At 36.0% G+C, this 24,589-nt stretch overlaps 1 protein-coding gene across 1 annotated transcript in view; it reads right to left on the reverse strand.

Annotated features, from left to right (window-relative positions):
• The window catches only part of LOC125225646 (protein rolling stone-like), a 42,553-nt gene extending 33,928 nt beyond the window's left edge, over positions 1-8,625 (reverse strand). Inside the window, exon 1 of the mRNA XM_048129458.1 lies at positions 8,383-8,625. Coding sequence (XP_047985415.1) covers positions 8,383-8,428 — 46 coding nt within the window. The 5' untranslated portion in view covers positions 8,429-8,625. The remainder of the gene's footprint in view (positions 1-8,382) is intronic.
• Between the last annotated feature and the right edge of the window lie 15,964 nt (positions 8,626-24,589).

A 24,589-nucleotide genomic window follows, 5' to 3' on the forward strand; every position in this document is an offset into this window, starting at 1 on the left:
TGCTTATCAAACTAATAACATAACACTGTCAACCGGCTCTGTGACATATATGATTTCTGTGTCGTGTATTTTGTCTGGATGGGGTTCTAACCTAATGTATGTACAGTTCTGGCAACATGACAATATAAATTCGGCGGAACGTCTATTCGGTGCGAAATTACAGTCAACAACATGAGTATTATGCGACATAAAATGCTGCAGAATTAAAATCGACGATATTAGCAGTATGCTATTACTAATTCGGTGAAATGTAATGTATACTAAATACAATTCTGCTATATTAAAATCGGAAATATTAGTATTCTGCTATCCAGAATTCTGCCAAATAAATGATATGCGATATGACAGTTATGCTATTTGAACAATTATGTAAAATTATCATTCGGGTAAAAATATTTCTGCGAAAGCTGCTATGCCAAATGTATTTCGGACAATCGATATTCTGCAAGATAAAGGGAACCCTAGTAAAACCAAGCATTGCTAAGAAATGTTACCAAACTAATTCACGTATCTTAATTTCTATTACCTTTTCTTAATAACAAAGTTTCAAAAACAGACAAGTAGTTGGATTTATATGAGCCTGTAATATCGTGACTAAATTTTATTCGCAGGTGTTCGTTGGAAAAACAGTATTATGCAATATCTGGACCTGAAAACAAAAGGTTATGAACCCCATCTACGGGACATATGCCGGTCTTGCCTTATAAATAGAAAAATGCTTATATGTTCAAAATTTCAACGTTATTTTATTAATTATCTAGCACATTCTGCCCTGTTATTACGTAAAATAACAATGATCACGATTTTGGAACCTAGTCTCATATGAAATTACGCGACAACAAGCACTAGACGGTCTTTCCGTACTCATCGCGGGAGAACGGTCAACCCGCCGAGCCTTAAAAAAAGTGATTTTTATCACTTAAAAGTTAACACTTATTTCACCTAAATACTGTTAAAGTTTTGTAAAATATAATATTTGCTATCCCATAGGACCATGCGCATTACGCGAGACTACATTAATTATAGAGTTTTATCCACTCAAACTTTATTTCAAATAAACTATGCCGGTCTTGCCCGCACTAACCTTAAGTATAACACGAAATATAATTATTTCTTCTATTTCGACATGATGAGTATAAAGATTTCGATGAAATTTGTTGGCATATAATATAAGGTTTTCGGAAGGAGAAACCTCGATCTAGCTCTTGAGAATACGCGCCTATTTGAATTCCCATATACTTGCATATTGAAGTCTATGCACAAGGTAAGTAAGTCAATAAATATTCTTAGCATGTTAAACTACAAAGAAAAAGAGAAAATATGATAATTCTAGCTCATAATCTACAAAATGCTACACAACTTACGTAGTTCAAACTTAAACTGTAGCTTCATCTCTATACCTAAACACAACACTGAACACTCGAGTAATAAAGTATTACCTGCGTTTTGGTTATCAACTAGCAAAATTACCGATAAAATCGTTTATTTCTTGTGCCTATTCCGCGATGTTTTCACGTTGTTTTGACAGCGGGAGTGAGGCTTAGTGCGCATGCCCGGTGAACCGGGGACGCTCAGCTGCCATCTGGATACCTAGGTAATGTAATGTCAATCGTTTGCTTCGTAAGCGTTTCGTGATAGCTAGCTCTCTCTATCGCTCTTATGGAGTGGAGCGACAGAGCCAGACTACGTTTCGGTCGCCTCGTTGCGTCAATGTCACTTCAGCTAGGCTGGCTGGGTTACCACGTTACCAGTGCCATGCATTAACGAGTGATCCATACTTAAAGCCTGACAAGTTTTTATTTGACCCTGCAAGAGTGTCGCTACAAACCGCTTTCATATGGCAATTATGTGAGGACTTATACAGGATGATAAATTAAAAAAAAAATTATACAGGATGTATTTTGATAGCGGGTCAGTAAGGCCGGTATGAGATCCCGTAGTCCTACATGAAAATAGTCTAAGAAGACCATCCATCAATTTCAAATTGATGAAAAATGGCATTTACAGATTTTGGAAAAAACATACAGGGTGCGAGAAAAAGGGCATTTTTGACAAACTTTTTTTTTTGACGCCAATCGATCCCATTCCTATCCAGGATCAAAAGCTTGTATGGGACCAAAAAAAATTTCCGGCTAGAAAATTCACAAATCACGAAAAACTTTTCCCATACAATTTGTATGAAATTTTTTTCCACATGGTATTTTTATGATGTCAATCGATTCCATTCCTATTCAGTATCAATAATTGCTTAAAGGTCAACTCACGACAATGCACAAAAAAAAAGTTTGTCAAAAATGCCCTCAAAGATTTGTTATCGAAATCCTTCATTCTATTTTTATTGTAAGTTAGTAATACACGTTCAGTATACATACTTGTTTTCACTTTTTTAAATATTATTTTCGGCATATTTGCCATGAAACCGTTAGAAAATTTAAAATAATTACCTACTTCTTGTTTACATCACTGACATTCGATGACTTTCGAAGACCGGTATCAAATATAATCCTTGCCAGTAAAATAAATTAGTTAAGCTGAAAATCCGCAACACGGCGAGGATCAAATAAAGACTTGTCAGGCTTTTACATAGTTCAAAAATATTATTTCGCCATTTTCACAGATTTTTCGAGTTCGAGTCAAAATCAGTCTAGGGAAGAAAAACTCGACAAATAAAACGTGTTCGATATTTTTTATATTACTTGAAAAGCTAATAACTTATTGTTAAACTCGGTTTTACTTTAAAATATATTTCCGTCAAAAAAAGTAGAATGTATTGAAAATATTGAAATGTTCGTAATAGGCAGTCAAAATAGTAGATTTGGTCACAAGGGAGTAAAATAATTTGTTTACGGAGAAAGCGTACATCAAATCCTGATTTATTGATATCATGTGAAACATAGGTACTTACTGCCCTGATAGAGGCAATTTTTATGTTAGTAAAATCGACGATATACTTAGTATGCACGCCTGAAAATGTAGGTTTTTAGGGTTCCGTAGTCAACTAGGAACCCTTATAGTTTCGCCATATCTGTCTGTCCGTCCGTCCGTCCGTCCGTCCGTCCGTCCGTCCGTCCGTCCGTCCGTCCGTCCGTCCGTCCGTCCGTCCGTCCGTCCGTCCGTCCGTCCGTCCGTCCGTCCGTCCGTCCGTCCGCGGATAATCTCAGTAACCGTTAGCACTAGAAAGCTGAAATTTGGTACCAATATGTATATCAATCACATCAACAAAGTGCAAAAATAAAAAATGGAAAAAAATGTTTTATTAGGGTACCCCCCCTACATGTAAAGTGGGGGCTGATTTTTTTTTTCATTCCAACCCCAACGTGTGATATATTTTTGGATAGGTATTTAAAAATGAATAAGGGTTTACTAAGATCGTTTTTTGATAATATTAATATTAAAGGGAAAAAAAGTGCGTCCCCCCCCCTCTAACTTTTGAACCACATGTTTAAAAATTATGAAAAAAATCACAAAAGTAGAACTTTATAAAGACTTTCTAGGAAAATTATTTTGAACTTGATAGGTTCAGTAGTTTTTGAGAAAAATACGGAAAACTACGGAACCCTATACTGAGCGTGGCCCGACACGCTCTTGGCCGGTTTTACTTTGTAGAAATAGTTATTTGTTATATAAGGGGGCAAAGTTGTATTTTAACGCCGAGTGTGGAATTGAAAAACGAGCAAGTGAAAGGATTCCATAGTTGAACCACGAGAAAAGCGAGTGGTTCGAGAATAGAATCCTGAACTTGCGAGTTTTTTAACACACGAGAAGTAAAATACATTTGCATCCGAGTGTAACACAAATTAACTTTTCCCCTCACTATAGCGAGGAAACTACAAGGCAAAAAATGCGTTTATCACTGCTTCCAGTAGTTCCACAGGTGGTAAATCATCTTTATTACTAGATTCGCCTACTTTTATCAATTTTAAAGCAGTTAATTTTACTGTATTCAAGGTCAAATTACTTTACCCGCTAGTGGATAAAATGCGTTTTTACCCGCTGGTATTAAAGGACAAAACACGTGTTTCTAGCTCGGAGGGGGAAAAAAAACAAAAAAGTAGAAGGTAAGATGGGACACTACTCCTGCTAAGAGTAAAATAAACTATGTATATGTTAGCCCCACCTGACCTTAGATGTATGAATAACCCCGCGGCCATGTACCAATCATCAATAATATAAATTACACTCGCAACATCCCAATGAGAAGTAATTCGTCCTCTGTTCCGCATCCCGACAATCACAGCATTCACAGCTGATCACCATCCTACATCCATTTTTAGCTGTTTGTGGCACAATTACACACTCGACACTTAACACAAACAAATGGGTTCCTAATTTAAAGCAATTGGCGGCCTAGACGCATCGGTAGGCAATTTACGGGAGAGCCGAATGGAAAAACGACACATGAGTCATGACATTGCCAGTCACATTGGTATGATTCTAATATTTTATATTTTCAAGGCCAATGTAATTCTAAACTTATTGAATTTATATTTCATGTAATGGAAACAATGTCTGACTTTGTGTAATTAAGACTTTTTTTTAAGTTGTTTATTAACCCCCGACGCAAAAACGACGGGGTGTTATAAGTTTGACGTGTCTGTCTGTCTGTCTGTCTGTTTCTTTGTCTGTCTGTGTGTGTGTCTCTCTGTGGCATCGTAGCTCCCGAACGGATGAACCGATTTAGATTTAGTTTTTTTTTGTCTGAAAGCTGAGTTAGTCGGGAGTGTTCTTAGCCATGTTTCATGAAAATCGATCCACTATGTCGGGGTTTTTTTTTTTCAAAATTTAAAATTTTGTGGTTAGGTTATTAAGTTGTTGATTTATAAGGAATAGATACCTACTAGCACAGACTACTTATGAAGCTAGTAAGTGGCATTAAACTAACACTACTAATACTACTCACTAGTAATACTTATTAATACTCACTAGTAATTTTGACAGTTATGTGTATGTACTTTGATTCGTAGCATGGATCGGCGTCATCAATTTAAAAAAAAATATTTTTATTTAACACTAGCTTTTGCCCGCGGCTTCGCTCGCGTTAGAAAGAGACAAAAAGTAGCCTATGTCACTCTCCATCCCTTCAACTATCTCCACTTAAAAAATCACGTCAATTCGTCGTCCGTTTTACCGTGAAAGACGGACAAACAAACAGACACACACACTTTCCCATTTATAATATTAGTATGGATGTGGATGATGTCCTTCAAGAGTTGTTCCAATAAGTGTTCAGATAATCATACGTTTCTGCTCTAGGCTCTAGGGTATTAGGTACTACCTTCCAATTAAGGTCTAAATACGCGCAGAGTTTATTGTACAAGTTTATAATTGTTACATTTATCACTGCTTAATAATGATTTCACTTTCCTCGTATACGAATGCAAAAGTAAATTGTTTATCTCGGATGAAAAACCACCATATCACTCTTGGTCTTGAACTAATAGTTCGACTGATTCCAAACTACTTCGACTGAAATCAAAACGGATCCGGTTATTTGTTTGTTATCTTTTGTACCGGTTCCCACGATCGATTATTTTCGGAAGTTTAGATTTTCACACTCAAAAAACTGATTTCATGAATGTGGACAAAAATACCGGTAATATCCGACCGTAACAAATACGGGCCTTGGCAGATAAGTAGAAGAGTGCTTTATTTCGATGGCTTAGTAAACGACAGGTTAAGAAATATATCACAATATTCATAATATGTAAATGCGCCGTTCTATGTCTTGATTCGAGTGTCAAAATTACCATTTTATAAGAATTTCGCATGGATTAGAAGTTATTGCAACAAACGCATAAAGCAAGCTACTCGTAAGGGTAAACTCGCCTCATTCGATGACACGCCTAATTCGGCGATACAAGCTTTGAAGCACTATTCCGAAAGACGATTTTTGGTTGTTTCACCGAATTAGGCGACAGGCGTGTCACCGAATAACGCGAGTTTACCCTACATCGAATAATCTCACTAGTCAGCACTTCATTTGCCATAATAATATCTCCCATCATGGTAAACAACCATAATGTTGTTTCGCATAATTTCGTTAATATGAATCACGTGCCAGAAATTTTGTTTTCCATAAGTTAACTTCGGAAGCTAATTTCGGAAAACAATATGTATAATTGTGTCGCTTAACTTCAAACTCGGGTAAATCCATTCTGCTATAAGGTTGATTCTTTTTCAGATTATATATATTTTTTATACATAATCAACCTTTAAGCAGGATGGATGTACCCGAGTTTGAAGTCAAGCGACGCAATTTATGATATAACTTGTACGAGTATGGTAAGCAAATCAATCAGGAAAATGAAATTCAGGCAAGTAAAATTGCCACCCCTACGAGTATTATTGCAAATAAATGTCAGTCAAACAATTAAATAGACAACCAAGCTACATATGTATTTTCTATATTTGCTATGGATATGTGCACGATCATGAGCTTCGCATCTGCGACAAGGTGTTACTGCATCAGAATCGCAGTGCGCAACGAATGTGAACGACCTGAAGCAAGACCTAATTGCGCATGTTACGTGGAACTATTACTTAAATCACCGGCGAATTTACTAGGTTAGGAGGTTATAAACGTTTTTTTTGCGACTTATCTTAATGCGACTGTAGATGCATATTTATAACTTTAAAATGTCGGCCTTGGGTGAGACTTGAACTGCCTGTGGATATAATTTTATTCTAAGCTTAGTAGCATCGGTTGCAGACGATTCTGTTAATTAAAAGTAAAAAAATATATTTGAGTTGTTTCTGAGCAATACGTCGCACTTTATCGCTTGCCATAAGTACCTACGCTTTGACAGATTCGTTCTGAGATACAAGCAAATCTCGTCTTTATGGTAAGTTGGTAAGCGACAAAGTGGGACCTTTTACTGAACTGAAGTTTAGACACATTTATTCTGACAAATTCGTATATATTTTTTATACAATTTCTATGTTTTGTAGCACCAAAATAATCTGTTTAATAAGACTAGGTACAGTCAGCTGCATATAAAAGTAGACCCCTTGCATACAAATGTGTATGGCAGGGGGTCTCCTTTTCTCTGCATCTGACTGTACAACTTAATTAGAGATTCGTTTCTCATTCTCAGGGAATATATTATAGTTCGTGGAATGAATGAATCATTTCATAAAAGGGCTATTTTTCAAAGTTGTCCACCCCACTTTTTTTTTAGATTTGGAAATTTTTATGTGTTTTCCACTCTGAATCTCGAGCTCTTTCAATCCTAATAGGGGAAAAAAAGTGTCCCAAGGTTTTTTTCCCATTCCTTTACCACTTTTTCATACATTTTGTATGGCGGTAACGGAATGGAAGGTTCGAAAAAATGTATGGAAATCTTGGGACATTTTTTTTCTCCTATCAGGATTGAAAGAGCTCTCGATTCTGAGTATGAATCGCGTAAAAAATACCCATGTTACAAAAAAAGTGGGATACCCATGTTACAAAATACTATAAAAGTGATTTTGTAAATCGGTTAATTAAATAATATTAATATGTATAATTGTATAACATGGTGAGTAATATATATTATCAGTTCACTAGCAATATTTTTTATATTTATGTATTTTACAGTCAGCTGAAACAACAAACGTCGAATAACATGCACTGGTCTGTATTTTGGCTGCCATTATGAATTCATGCAAAAATGTCTATTTTAACGAAAACGTTATGAAATGGAAATTCTTATTTTTTTTGTAAATACAGACATGTCTTTTCCATCACGGAAACTGTAAGGTATTCCGGACCTTTGGGAGGCCTGCGCAGAGCCGAAGCCAACACGTAAAAACCTTTTTAATACTTTATGAAATGTAAGGGGTACACTAGACACGTTATTATTAGTGTTTTTAGGGTTCCGTACCTGCCAAAAAAGTACTAAAGGAACCCGTATAGTTCAACTCTGCGCGTTTATCCGCCTGTCCCATATTCTAGGAACTACTCAATCAATTGGAACCTTAGAATAGTTTCCGGTCACATATCAAACACATAAAAAATAAAATAATTTCATAAAATAAAATGTGAAACTGTATTTCGTCATAGTACTTACATTTCACTAAAATCATCATGTAAGTGCAGAAAAAACCGAATATGTATAACAAAACTCGACACAATGCCATAGTTATGAACACAAGTTGCACCCGACGATCTGAATTGATACTGATGCATTTGCCGAACGAATGTTTATAAGATTTTGAGTTATTTTGTAAATATTATAGCCAGTGATTGAACACAGTGCTTGTAGTAAAACTTTCTCGTAAAAAAAAACTTTAGATCGAAACAAAAAATCCATTAGTCGAATAAATTATACAAATTACGCCAACAATCAATACTTATTAATAAATGAAAACAGTTCATGCTAAATCCTTAAAAAAAATACTTACGTGAATCGACGGTCATCATAGGAACGAGCACCACATGTTTACACATTTCCGGAACTGCCAGTGTTTATGTGTGTACTGTGTAGGTCCGGCGGCGCGGGTAGCACGCGAGGTTGTGGCGCGTCGTGCACGGTGCACGCCGGCCGGCTGGGTTGCGGCCGCGGTCGGACTGGCCTTAATGCCTGCCTGATGGAGTCGCTGGTGTGGCCCGCGCTGCCTACGGCCGATAGCCATTGGCCGCCAGTCGCCATCTGCTACGAAACAGTCGATATAATTGATCAGTGACCACTGCTACGCGCTGAAACTATATTTATATATAGATTAGCCTACGTAGAATTATGCAAGGTTAGGTCGTCGTATTTTTATGAAGATGAGGGTATTTAACACAAAAAGGTACAAATTTAATGTAGGTGCGCAGGTATAGGTAAACTTGTTTTTATCAGTGTTTTTTTATGAACTTATTTTTAACCCCCGACGCAAAAACGACGGGGTTTTATAAGTTTGACGTGTCTGTCTGGGTTCACTATTATCTGGCTATATTATTTGATTCGTAAATAGTTCTTGGCAGAAGTCAAGTTTGGCAGAAAGACCTTACGCAGAATATGCTTTGGCACAAATAATTTCGCAGATTTTTATAATACCGAATCGTCTGTTGTCATAATGTTGATGAGCATAATAGTCTTCTAGTCGAACAATACATTTGCAGATAATATTTGTGCATAATATTTAGGCGGCATGAAGTTGCAATTTGCTATTTGATAGCGAGTTGGATGTGTTGGGGATGCAAGATACCTAACACTCCTCCTCGCTTTGCTCGTCGTCGTACCTAACGGTGACCCCTGGGGCAGTTTTTCTTTTTTGATAGCGAGTAATAATTCTGCTAATGTAATAACTATTATGCTATAATATTATTATGGTACATACAATTTTGCTAAATCAAAGTCGACCAAAGTAATGTTCTGTAAAACAATATTCTGCCAAATGTGTCCTATGCGTGGTAGTAATAATGCTAACTGAGTTTTCTGCAAAATTACCATTCGACCGAAAGTGTTTCTGCGAAACATGTTATGCGAAGTGTGTTTCGAACTAAAATTATTCTGCCAGATGAGGGTAACCCGTCTGTCTGTCTGTCTGTTTGTCTGTCTGTGTCTGTGGCATCGTAGCTACCGAACGGATGAACCGATTTACATTTTTTTTTTGTCTGAAAGCTGAGTTAGTCGGAAGTGTTCTTAGCCATGTTTCATGAAAATCGGTCTACTATGTCGCAGTCGGGGGTTAGGTTATGTATTATTTTTAATAGGTAAGGATTTTGTTTACTAAATGACTCGAAAGACTCAAAATATGTCGCAACAGTCGCTACATAATAACATGAGTACCATCGACAACACTGTTAGCTGTACATTTGTAATCCTTATTACAAGGGCATAAAGTCTAGCGATGGTTAGCTAAGAGTGTTGCTGTTAGTACGTTGATTATTCGAATACTCGTATGTGTCACCAAAGACCTATATAACTCCATCTAGACGGATAAAGTCTAAGAAAAAAACGTACCTCAGTACCATATAGATAAAGCAGTGGTGACCTAGATGGCGTTACACCTTTGGGGTAGGCTCAGCTAGATGGCGCTAATATTAAAATTTGACATTTTAAAACATATCAAGCTCAGAATATGGGCCAAATTGTCAAAACTGAGGTTCAAAAGTTTTAAGCCTGTGTGGAGAGATGGCAGTCTATGGCAGTCTATGGCAGTGATTACACATTTTGCTTTGACAGTAACGCTCTTTAATACTCGATCCTCTTTGGTGTCACGAAAGTTTAACGTCTGTAAAATATTATTGTGACAAATAAGACCTTTAATTTATTCAATAAATAATACAACCAATAATTGAAAAATAACACAATTGCACATCTACATGATGGACATTTTCAGAATTTGGGACACCCCAATTAGCGTAAGTTCTTAACAAAAATTAACTCACTGTCAGTTTTGTGACGATGATTAAGCATGAAATTTCTATAAAAATATTGTTTTTGTGTTAAGTACATAAACTTTGAGCGATAATCTACATTCAGAATGTGAAAAAAGTACATTTTTAGACAGATTTTATGCTTAATTGTCGTCACAAAACTGACAGCGAGTTAATTTTTGTTACCAACTTACGTTAATTGGGGTGTCCCAAATTCTGAAAATGCTCACATAAAAGAAAACAACAAACGAAGAGCTACTTTTTTACGAAGCTGTCATTGTCTGCACAGTGTAAGAAACAATACCTATGTTTATGACCTCGCATCTAAGTTAATATTAGAATAAGGTTGCCAAATACGAAATGTGCCAATCTAATTTTAATACATACATACATACATACATACAATCACGCCTGTATCCCATAAAGGGGTAGGCAGAGCACATGAAACTACTAAAGCTTCAGGGCCACTCTTGGCAAATAAGGGGTTAAGAGGGGGTCGTACGAAATCCTCGAAAAGTGTATTCGGCGTTTAACAAATGCTGCTCACATTTCTAAATTAAATGAAATAAAATAAATGTAGTTATTATCTTAAAGAGTGTGTCTACAACTTTTGACTATTCACAATCTCCAATTATTAACGGTGTAATAACTAAACCCACACAAAGTTGACCTAAAATGAGAAAAACGTATGTCGCCGTTTAGTAAACTTTGTTAAAAAAAATTCAATACTTTAGTTATAACATTAAGTGATTCTAAAAGCCAGATAAATGGACTAGAAGTTTTGAGGTTTTTTATATTTTTCCTTTCAAAGGCAACAAAGAAATTTTACCTTAAATTTAAACTATCGTAAAATTTCCATACATTCGCCATTGCTGTCAGAATTCTCCTTTCGATTAGACGCCCTGAGCGGCTCATCGGAGGCAGACGTGTCGCCGGTCGCTCCGCGTTGACGTTTAAATTTGACAAATATTTTGACAGAAAATAGTGTACGTACACGAAAAACCATACCAGTGTAAAACTGTGCTCAAAATAAATAGGGTAAATCAATAATGTCAGGTGGAGATCCAATCTCATTTAAAGTTTAAAGGTGCATGGCTTGTGCATAAAAAATAAATAAAAATATATCACATTATTAAAGAAAATAACGAACACAACCGAATGAGTATAAATGATTTCATTCTAGTTCGGTTAAATTGAAAAAAGTTTCATGTTTTCTTTTACTCATCGGAATACATTTTCATTACGCTGGTATTAACAGTACGTCATTTTAAAAATATATATGACAGCACCTACGTCAAATTTTGTCAACCAAACTTCACAGGTTGTATGTAAACAATTACAATTTAATTTATTCATACATATATTCAGATACTTATTAACTGATTCTTACTTAGAATAAAGGGGAATGCGAGCGGGTATAGGTTTAGTGGTTCTAGTTCAAATTTAATTGTATATATAAAAAAATGTCTCAATTTCATTAAAGATTTACTCTGTGCATACCACGAACACGTAACCGTAAGTTGAAAACAATAATAATTATAAAGTACCTAAATATATTGTTGTTTAGAAAGTTAACGCTCGTTTTGAATGGTACTTCTCCACTCAACTAGACTAGACCAAATATTCATGGAACAGTCACCAGCATAATTATATGACTATGAACGGCCGTGCAAAAATATCTAATTTTCTATAAGGGACCATAAGTATATGACGACATATTCCCGGCAAAAATTTGTGATGCTCCGTGACCGGCAAAAACATCGTCTCTCTTTCTAGCGTCTCGCGAGCGTAGCGTCGGGCCAACTGTATGGAAAAAGACGCCGCGTCGGCGCGGCTTAGCCATACAGTTGGCCCGACGCTACGATTGCTAGACGGCATATGTGGGGAGTGTCCTTATCCGCAGAAATATCTGTATGATCGGGTAGCTTAAAAATATTTGATTCCTAATAAATAAAAATCTAAATTACACTCTCACTCGCATAAATAATTAAATATCTATCCATTGTTAAAGCAAATATATATCTTACGGGCTAGAAATCATTAATATGTAATTACAGTCCAATAACAAACCCTACCTTAGTTGCCTTAGAGCGGTAAATTGTATGAGGTGATTTGACATCTCACGAAACACGTGAAGTATTGTCAGTGCATATGTCTGTCTCATCTGTTGATAAACTATGACAAGTAAACTTATTAGAAATCTGATATCAGAAGCCTTTTTACAAGCTTTTATTCAACTTGCCTTGTTAGTATTTATCTTAGTTTGGGCCAAAACGTAGAAGCTAAATTTGACCCGCTTTCCGATTTGCGATTGAGCTGAAATTTTGCACACTTATGTAAATCACGTGACAATGCAATATTCTGGTATCATGGAGGTGATCTGATGATGGAGCAGAAAGGTGGTCAGAGGAACTCTGTTATGAAACGTCGTATCCCCATTGAGTAAGTGGTATTTAGAGACATCTCGGAGAGCAATAGATGATTTTTGAAAGAAAGGTACAGTCGGCTAAGGTAAAGCCTGTGCCAAAAATGATTTTTTTGCAAAAAAACTTATTATAAATTGGGAGGTGAATTTTTATATTATTTTATATAAGAAAAACCGGCCAAGAGCGCATCGGACCACGGTCAGTGTAGGGTTCCGTTCCGTACTTTCCGACATTTTACATATTGACAATTTAATAAATACCGTAATTTGGGGTGAATAGGGTTCCCGGGGTATATAATGCTATTATATTTAAATAATATGTTTTATGATTTATGTAAATAATATATTTACAGACATGAAAATGTCTGTCAAAGTAGGCATTCAAATTTATTGGATTTTTTACTCATTTTAACTTCATTTTTGTGTGAAATTTTGCTAAGAATTTGTTCATTATCCTTTTGAATGTAGTGTATACCTATACTTCTAAAGTTTATGTTTAACAGAAAATCATAAGACATATTTTCATTTTTATAATGGTTTTCATGAAGAAAGCGATGCAACTGTGTTGGGGAACTTTTACGGGATGAACAAATATCCGCGGCCTGAGGGGTGAATAGGATCAATAATGGGGGGGAAACGGGTCGTAAAGGGGGTGAATAGGTTTACGAAGGGGGTGATTAGGGTCGGATGAGGGGTGAATTTGGATGTGTAGTCAATGGTTGTCAAATTGTATAAAAGATATATAACTTACCTAAAGTGATGTTTTTATGAATGACCTCTCTGTATATGGACGCAATTTATACGTCAATGTATTGCTTCGTAGTTAGACTAGATACAATAAATTAACATTTAGAAATGTTAATCACACTTCTGTCAACCACAAGTCAACGTTTCTACTTAAGTCCACAAAAATCACCCATGGTTGCTATAATATAAACGGATTACTTTAAAATAAAAATCATAAGTATGAAACTATACATCTAGGGAAGAAATAAAATTATTTTATTGAATAATTTTTGATTTGTTATTTTCAAGTTTATATAAATAATAAATTCTCAATTCGCTCAAAGGTTGGAAGAGATCCCTTATAGGTATAAGTTCGCCTTTGTACACCATAACTATACTGTATTTTTATGTCCTAACTTGTCTTATGTACAATAAAGTGTTCACTTACATACATACATAAATTGAAATAGATATCATACACGAAAGAAAAAACGATAAGGCCCACTGGTGGCCGAGCCGGGAATCGAACCCGGGTCTTCAGCTTACGCAGCTAACGTCATTACCACTAGGCCACCCGCCCGCCGTGTGGTACCCGACGAAATTTCTCTAGTGTATGTTATCTCTGATAGGCACATTTTGACCACCTCGTATATGAATCTTTAAGGCCCTTTTGCACCAACCACTTAACCCAGGGTTAGTGGGCTGTCAACTGTCAAATTCCATGTAAAATGGTGGGTTAACCCTCAGGTTAACCCTCCATATTCGTTGGTGCAAGTGGCACTTAGAGGATTAGGGTATAGCGAGAGAGATGGCGGGTTCGATTCCCGGCTCAGCCACCAGGAGGCCTTGTCGTTCTTACTTTCGTGCGTGATATCTATTTCAATGCATAAGTATGAAAACGGTTATGACTTTATTTTCAAGTAAGTAATTTTTGCTGATAAACTTTTTTTTCGGCATTCAATTTTGTAAGGTATGCTCCCAGCCGAAGATCAGCGCTGATTTTTTTTTTTTTTCTATTTATTGGGGTAAACAAACAGCCACTACAAGATGTGCTTAGTAAGTCATTAATTAATACAACGTTTACAATATGTGTGGCCCACACCGCTTACCGCTAATTAGTATAAAGTAATTTACATTCAGAGCAAAAACTACAGATCGCTTCACTCACGAAAACGCATATAATCATATGAATGTTTATCTATTAAGTATTAGATTTTAGCAAGCATGTGTTTTTGTGAATGACACGATCAATCTTCACCTACAAGTCTTAAGGACTTTCAGTGTTAACAATAACATAAAAAATAAAATAAAAACGTGTTTACAAAGGTAATACCCTATTAATAAAAAGCATAAAAGTATAAAGGTAGGTATTACAAGAAGCAAGTGCAAGTACTATGGCGTTATTCATAAACAAAGAATTGAAATACTTTAATAATTTATTCTACAGGGTGCGTTAAAGTCTTGGTAACTTGGTTCTTATAAACACTTAAGCTGCTACCAAAGATATCTACATGATTGAATGACTGATGAAGAGGCACCAAAGAAAACACGTCCGTTCCATACAAGATTTATTAGCAGAGAGCGAAAATATAACCTACCCACAATCAGTCGGCGCCTAATTACTAAACTACCCACATTTGTCACAAATTTATTTCAAAAATACTTAAGTCATTATCAGTTTGCCGTTAATATTTGTGGGATATTAAATTGGACCAGGAGTGATATTAAAAAAAAACTATACATTTATAACCTTTTGAATTTTGGAATTCGGTTAAAAAATCCGGCCAAATGAGAATCTATTTTCGCACAATTGTAAAACTAAATTATCTTTACTAGTTACCTCCAAAATACTAAATGAAATGACATCTATTGCGACTTAAGTAGTTTGCATAAATTAGTTACCCAATTCACCTAGGATGGCGCTGTACTTTGGGCTACTTAGTACATCATTTTCTGAAGATTTTGGGTTCATGGGGTCGGAACGGGTATGAACTAACTTAATTTGTGGTGAATAGGGTCAAAACCGACTTTTGAACGTCGATAGCAGTTTTTTTATATGTGCCATGATAATTTTTTACACAAAAAATCTTCCAGCGGTGTGAACTCCGGGTTGTCTTTGAAAATATGTCGTTTTATTTAGTAATTTTCGCTCACCCTAACGTTGGGGTGAATGGGGTCGGGAAGGGGGTGAATAGGGAAAAGTGCTAGGGTTGACTTTTTTGGATTACGAACAAAACCTGACCTGTCACGAGCATATTATATTTATTTTATCAAAAAATAAGGAACTAATATGTTATGAGTAGTCGGTAATGTATTAATAAAATAAATTTATCGAAATCTAGACATATGATAACCCTAAACCAACCTTTATAGTTATATGGTGCTCTGACGCAGTGAACAAGTAAGTATGGTCGTGGGCAGTGCGGATAACGTGTCAAAATATAAGCATAGTTTGTTGCTATTTTTTATGTTTAAATAACTTCTAAACTAACGTAGTGGGTATTAAAGTAAAAGGTTCACAGTGAACATTAGCTTGCCAGACATGTGTTTAGCTATACCATTGTATTAAGTGTTGTATCATAAAGTCAAACTAGGCATTTATTACTAATTATTTACTATGTGGGGTGTCTTTGATCACTTGCATGGGGTAACATTGACCATAATGACACATAGTTGATTATTGTCTGATTATGTCACGGTACTTGTTGAGACTGATAATTTGATCTCTTCTTGTGATAAATATTGAAACAATTGCAAATAAAGTTGGTTTTTCGAAGATGGTAATTTTTATTTTTAATCAAAGTAACCCCAAAATAGCGTTAAAGAGTTGTAATATTTGACTCTGCGAACCGTTTTTTATCTTTTCTTGAGATAAAATACTTTTGTAAGGGATTACATTCGATTACCATTAAAAAAATACATAGGGTATCAAAGTAACCCCAATGTCAGTTTAAGTTTGATAACATCGTTTTTTTTTGCGTACATTATTTTGTTACCTTTCTATATTTTTAGCAGGAAAAGACTAAAAAAGTTGATGGTCCCATTTTTTCTTTCTTTGTTACGTTACATTGACCAATTATGGAATTTATACTTCTCTAACTTCTACATTTAATGGGTAAAAATACCCATTAAATGTAGAAGCTAGAGAAGTTTAAATTCCCAAATTGGTCAATGTAACCCCAGTTTACGGCAGACACCGTGAACCTTTTCTGATAATTCTCTTTTTATTTGAAAGAAAAATCGTTACGATACTAAAATATGCAATCTGAGATAAAAAAATGCTTTTCATATAGTTACAAACTTAGTTCAGAATTTTCTTCTGTAAAACTTTTATAAATTGTTCTACCTATCAAGTTCAAAATAATTTTCCTAGAAAGTCTTAATAAAGTTCTGCTTTTGAGATTTTTTCATATTTGAGAAAACAGCCCTTATTGCCTGAAATACGGCGACATTGATATTTGCTTTTTCGTATTTTGATGGTATTTTGACTGCACTGTTGTATTTTTTGCCATGCTAATTTGAACCTTATCTCTGAGCGATGTTTTTTAATTTTCAGTCACGTCACAGATGTTTATGACATAACATCTAGGTATTTAGCCATTTAAAAGAAACTACAAGTGGCTTTACAGACGTGGCGACTGCAACTGGTACAGGGCCTAAGCCATAATTAAAAATTATATTGTGATTTTATATGTATTTGTGTTTTATTTAATGCTAAGTATGAGTTTCAACATTTTCAACTCAAGAAACTGAAATTAAGAGAAGAGACTAGGAAATTGGGTAAGATCAAGAGTCTGATGCAGATAGCGATGGCGGTATTGGATATGATAAGATATGCGTCGATATTCCCTGTCTTCCTTTGGGTCTCTGACTTGACTGCTGCTAGCTGTACTCTATTCATTAGGTTTTTATTTTATACACATGCTTTATTTTTGTATAAACTAAATGATAAAAAAACGAAGCTAAAACGACCAAAAAGAATAAAGAAAATATCTGATAGTCTTTAATACAACCCGCATATACGTAATGCCTCTGAAGACCTGCAGGGCAATCATGGTCGCGCGATAAATGATAAAACATCGGACCGTCCCTATCGCACTTACAAATAAAGCGATAGGGCTGATGTTTTATCATTTAGCACGCGACCATAATTGTTTGCCTGGAGGTATCGGCCTTCACACACGTCTTTGAAAAATGTTTGCGGGGATAGGCAGGCTGACGATTTTTAATCTAAGTATAGAAAAGTAACGCAAAATGAAGTGCAAAGTAATTTGAAATACACCTAGGTAAACAATCAACTGAGTAAGGAACGTTATCTACATATTTAGGTAAATTAAAGTCACATGAGACATGGACAGAGAAGGAAAGCTAGATGACGCGTATTTTTTCTCTGTCTTCTTGTATGCTACCTTTTTTACAGTTTTAATTTCTCAAAGGAGGTCAGTAGTTGACTACAAACTCAAAATAACGCTCTTGAAAAAAATTAAGGGTCACTGACCTTTCACAGTAAATTGAGGTAGTGTGAGTGAAGGGTGTTTGTGTGTGTAATGGGGTAATTTGACAGATTCTGAAAATTCTCCCTGCTCTACCCCCTCTTAAAAGAAAACGAAACTGTGGCATTGCAGTGACAGATTGCCAGCCTCTCGCCTACACCACAATTTAACCCATATCCCATAGTCGCCTTCTACGACACCCACGGGAAGAAAGGGGGTGGTGAATTTTAATAATAAGTTAAAAATTAGATATGGATCTGATCTCTTAGTGTCAAAACTCAAAAGTGATATTTCCTCAAAAACACGTCACTTTTGACAATAAGAGATCAGAGATATATTATCCTAATCAAAGATATAAGAAGTACAGGATACTCAATCAGCTGAAAAAATGGCCTTGTCAGTTGTCATATCATGCATCACTTTCGCACTTGCTCACTTGTTAGAACGTGACAGACATGGTGGCAAATGATAGACAGCCGTTCATCTTAGCCCTGCTGGATGACTGGGAGGTATACAGTCGATTATTCTTGTTTGTACTGCAAAGAGTGACAGATGTACGGAATTACGAAAATGCTCAAATTGTGTAAATAATAATCATAAAACAAGGAAACAATATGGAATTTAATTATTTAACTTAATTCTTTGGATTACAGAGACAATCAAACTTATCAAACATATATGTAGCGAATACCTATCGGCAGCGTCCAACGTGTAAAAGTAGTACTATTATCATCCATTACTTTCAATACACCTAGATTTAGAGGTCGCAACACTAAACTTTTCGCTCTTAGAGTATATAAAAACAATACTTCTTTCTATAATCCCATTACTAGAATGTGCCGCCAATATAACGAGTTAGCTTCTAATCATATTCATTTTGACATTTTTGACCCCAACATTGCTAGATTTAAGAGGCGCTTGGCTGGCGTCCTCTTCACCTCATCTTCATCTTCTTCTGTCACTGACTGCTAAATTTTCCTTCTACCGTTTAAATATGTTTAAGTTTGTCTCACTCGTATAGTTTAAATGCGTATACCCTTAGCTTAAGTTAATTACTCCCTTATTTGGTATTAGCTAAATTGTTACCTAATAGTTCTCTGATGTTTGCTATTGTAGTTTTACTTACTAGATAGTGCTAAAATATGTATTGTTTCCGCTGAATTGTAAAACATGCTGAGTACACTTGTTTTGGATCTCGTGCTAGTTTTAAGCCACTTAGCATAAGTTTTAATTGTTATCAAGATTTTGTACGAAATCTGTTTGGTGTACCTAATAAAGTAAAATAAAATAAAATAAAATAAGTAGATAGATTTTTTTAAGAAATCACGACCCTTATTCCTACTTTGCAACACTATTTGTTATTCATTCATCGTTTCTTAGTATTGATATCGTATTTCTATTGTTAGCTGTACGTTATACTCGCATAAAAGGGATTACTACCGCCGGTAAACAATTTGCTCCCTTTTAAATAACAATAAAAGTAGCGTCATTGATAAATTGTGGCGGCTTTATAAAGAGGATATTATGCACCTTTTCAGATTTACGAAATATTAATGCAAAAGTGACCGCCAAAAAAGTTTCGGTTGAGATAAACGTCACAAGCAAATCAGACTAACGCCGCGGCTTGCGTGGGCGACGGTCGCGCGATGGTCGCGCGACGGCGATGCGACGCATACGAAATCAAACCTTATCGATATGGAAGTATGAGACGCGACGGCGACGGTCGCGCGACCGTCGCCCACGCAAGACACGGCGTAATACAAACGACGCCTAGTTTGCCCTCTGAGTTGTAAACGTCATATGGCAGTACATTAAAAGCCCTCGAGATTTCTCGGGATTACTTCCCAAGCGGACTGTATAAGGTACATTAGGGTAATTCCGAATGACAGAAATGCTCTGGTAATTACGAAAGACAAATCTTGATATGATGGAAATAATGGTGATTTTTATGTGACTTTCGTAATTAGACGACTTTCGGAATTGCCCTAGTGCAGCTGTGCATTAGGGTAATTCCGAATGACAAAAATTCTCGGATAATTCCGAAAGGGCAATCTTGATATGATGGCAATAATGGTGATTTTTATGCGACTTTCGGAATTACCATAATGCACCCTAACTCAATTAATGTAACACTTCCGAACTTGATAACAAGATTACACGAGGTAATGAGATACTAAAATCTCTTCGCAACTTGAAATTCATGAGTGTTATAACAAGAGAAGTTTTAAAGCCCGCTACCGGCGCGGAGGTGAGAAGTCTATAAAACCCCGCTTGAGGCTAGGTCTACATGGTGTTCATTTTTCTCGTATGCAGCTTTATTTTATAATTTATAAAATAGCTAGCTTCGCTCGCGCTAAATTTGAAGCTCCATACAAACTTCCACCCCCCATTTTAGGGAAGTGGGGAGTTAGAAAGAGACAAAAAGTAGCCTATGTCACTCTCCATCCCTTCACCTATCTCTACTTAAAAAATCAAGTCAATCCGTCGCTCCGTTTTGCCGTGAAAGACGGACAAACAAACAGACACACACACTTTCCCATTTATAATATTAGTATGGATCAACTTTTTATATTACACCACTTATCCTTAGTTTTGTGCGCGATTTAGATACGGTCTACCTCTTAGAGTTCATTTATGCGGCGCGCGAATTTGCATACACTGAGGTTACATAAAATTCATCCGGCCGATCAAATACCGCATTGCAACGAAAGTTCGAGATCTCGTACCGCATAAATCAGCCCTTATTAGATAAAATGCGACACGGTATACGAGAAAAATGAACGCCGTGTGAACCTAGCCTTGTCGCCTGTCGTACCGTTGTCCTCGTCGGTTACGGGCTTGTTACGGTTCTTATGCCACCTTCCCCTCCCCCCACCCCTTCCAGAAAGTTTTGGAATGGGATAGGGAGTCATAGGGATGATTGTATTATTCGCAACGCTGGCCGAGCAAATACGCGTCCATCGAACCAAGGATAAGGCAGTTGGAAATTTAAGATGTTATCGTTTATCAGAACTCATTGGCACGTGTCTTGTAATGACGAACCATAGCACTAATAACAGTTTGCTATATATTTGCAAATTTTAACTAAATTAATTTATTTTTATTCTTTGTGTATATTTTTCCAATTTACTCTCAGAGGGCCATTTTGGTTGTAAGAACAGTGTATGAATTTCAAATGCCTACTATTCGATACCAAATTCAGGTCAATTTGCGTAACCTTTTATTACCAGCGATTTTATTACAGTCAGAATATGCAACACGGATTTGACATCTTTTTCCGCTATCCAACTATGTGATTTAAATATATTAATATTTAATTTTAATTATGATAATCACCTTAATATTAGGACTGAGACCCAATTATGCGGCATTTAATTTCCTATTCAATCAGCCATGAAAACTTGACGGGCGCTTATCCACGGAAGGCACTGGAAACGTTATTAGTCTTTCAGCCCCATTCAAACTTTTATTTACTTCAAATATTATACCTAGATAGGATATCATGCGTAATGTTAGTGTCAACAATGATACGAATGATTCGTAGAAGAAACGTCACATTGGCAGATTGGTACTGATAGGTACGAGTATCTTATTGAAAAAACATCTTCCTCACATCTTATAAGCATTGTTCGAATCCGGCAGTTTATTGAGCGACAAAAATAATTAATCTGAGAAGCGAGGGCGGCGAAATGGCCGGCGTAGCATGGCGGCGGCATCGAGTTTCAATAGAAATTACTTAAAGGCGGCAAAAAGGTAACCAAAATAATGGTTTATTTACGTTTTGACATAAAATATTTTTAGGTAACTTGAAATTACATAAGTATATATGTATAACTAATTATAAGAATAATGAATAGACAATAGCAATACACAAACATTGAAAAAATTATTTATTTTGCTGTCGGCCACTCAACCTCATTTTCATGGCTACTACTGAAGCTACAAGTTACACATTACAGTGGTAGTCTCTGTCTATTAAGGTAACTTGGAAAGAGACTTCCGGTTGAAACTTGTAACTTTTAGCTTTGAATAATGGACCATAGGAACAAGATAGGTAACACAACAGTAGCCGATGAAACAACGCACCAAAAGTTTCTGACATCCTGAATAACTTTTTCAAATATTCTTAGGTAGTTACCTACTTCTGGAGCGTTAGTGCGTTTTCACATTATCCGATCCGATATCGGATGTCGGACCGGAATCCAATACATTACAGGCGCCATCTTGGATTTTTTCCATTGAAATCCTTCCGACATCCGATATCGGATCGGATAATGTGAAAACGGACTTATTTGATCAACTATTTTGATGTTCCGTCCGTCCCAAACCGATATTATTTTCAAACTAACAATAGCGTTTCCCACATATCCTTACAACTACATCCAGTTCATGCCTCTCTACAGCTGGGTCGTGTCCGAAAGTTCAGTGAACATTAAAGGCTGTTATTTCAGTCCCTTTATTCATCAGAGAACGTAATTACGCTCGCCTGGGGACTTTCGAATGTTTGCTTTGTCCGCGCGATTTTAATGTTATATTCATGGAATCCTTGAAAACTTTGGTATGAGTTAAAAGTTTACAAAAGGGACATAAAAAGCGAAAATGTATGATACGGTATTGTTTCATTTGTAATAAATAAATATATAAATAAATATTATAGGACATTCTTACACAGATTGACTGAGTCCCACGGTAAGCACAAGAAGGCTTGTGTTGTGGGTACTCAGACAACGATATATATAATATATAAATACTTATATACATACTTAGAAAACATCCATGACTCAGGAACAAATATCTGTGCTCATCACACAAATAAATGCCCTTACCGGGATTCGAACCCGGGACCGCGGCGTAGCAGGCAGGATCACTACCGACTGCGCCAGACCGGTCGTCAAAGTGTAATGAAGATATATCTTTTGATGGGTAGGTATATTTTCCACCACACTTACAGGTCCCAACTGACTTAATTTCCCTAAATTTATTACATTTTTCTTTACTGTGTGTGTTCTTATCTTTGTACAATAAAGTGTATTACTACTACTACTACTACTACATGTATACAATCCGTATTAATATTATATATGTGAAAGAGTGTATGTCTGTATTACGTCTTCACTTTTAACTTACCTGCTGAAATTGAAATAATTAATATTTACCACTGAGGTAGTTAAGAGTTTCGGGAAATACCTACCACATGACAGTTTTATCCCTGAAAGTATCCCTTAACCCTTAAATGCATGACCTTGACAAAAAATTATTCAAATTTGAATTTTGCCGTGCTGCCAATAGAGCCAATAATGCATGATGCACACATACATCACTATGCATTTAAGGGTTAAAAATGTAAAATGTCTAAAATTGAATGTTTGCCTTCCATTTTTTATCAGGCGTTATCGAAAATACTTCATTCACTTCAATGAATTTGCGGGTAAAAGCTAGTTCTAGATTTAAAAGTAGTAGCATGCTTGGTGGAATGCCGAGCATGACAGCTATGTCTCGCCAGGGCGGCGCCGCGCCCCATGGCTTCTCGGCCTTCAGAACCTTCTTATTTTAATGGATACCCGTACCACAGATTATATAACGGCTTCGGGAGTAATACCTATTTATCTTACTTTCAGAAAGGTTTTATTTCAACTATTGTCCCGGATTTGTAAGTTCACATTTTTGACACATTTGTTTTGAAGTATGTTGCGATGTGGCTAAGACCACGCTAAGACGTATCGTTTGCCAAATCTAACGATTAATTTCGAATAAAATTGGTTGAATCGATTAGGCCCAATGTACAAGGAGGCGCTTAAACAAATATACGATTTCTATCAACTTACTGAAATGTCACAGCACTAGTTTAAAAATAAAAATGAATGATAAATGACATAATAAGTAAATCCCGCATGATAAATTAATATCGTAAAATACTCACTAACGAAGATCCGCAAAAATGTAACATGTGCTAGATTATGTTTAAAGTAAGCGAAATATTGTTTTTAAGTACTTGATTTTTTCATACTAAATTCACTTCAATGAATTTGCGGGTAAAAGCTAGTTCTAGATTTAAAAGTAGTAGCATGCTTGGTGGAATGCCGAGCGTCAGCTATGTCTCGCCAGGGCGGCGCCGCGCCCCATGGCTTCTCGGCCTTCAGAACCTTCTTATTTTAATGGATACCCGTACCACAGATTATATAACGGCTTCGGGAGTAATACCTATTTATCTTACTTTCAGAAAGGTTTTATTTCAACTATTGTCCCGGATTTGTAAGTTCACATTTTTGACACATTTGTTTTGAAGTGTGTTAGGATGTGGCTAAGACCACGCTAAGACGTATCGTTTGCCAAATCTAACGATTAATTTCGAATAAAATTGGTTGAATCGATTAGGCCCTATGTACAAGAAGGCGCTTACGATTTCTATCAACTTACTGAAATGTCACAGCACTAGTTTAAAAATAAAAATGAATGATAAATGACATAATAAGTAAATCCCGCGTGATAAATTAATATCGTAAAATACTCACTAACGAAGATCCGCAAAAATGTAACATGTGCTAGATTATGTTTAAAGTAAGCGAAATATTGTTTTTAAGTACTTGATTTTTTTAAATA

This window comes from Leguminivora glycinivorella, chromosome 4 (genome assembly GCF_023078275.1).
Source record: "Leguminivora glycinivorella isolate SPB_JAAS2020 chromosome 4, LegGlyc_1.1, whole genome shotgun sequence".
NCBI lineage: Eukaryota > Metazoa > Arthropoda > Insecta > Lepidoptera > Tortricidae > Leguminivora > Leguminivora glycinivorella.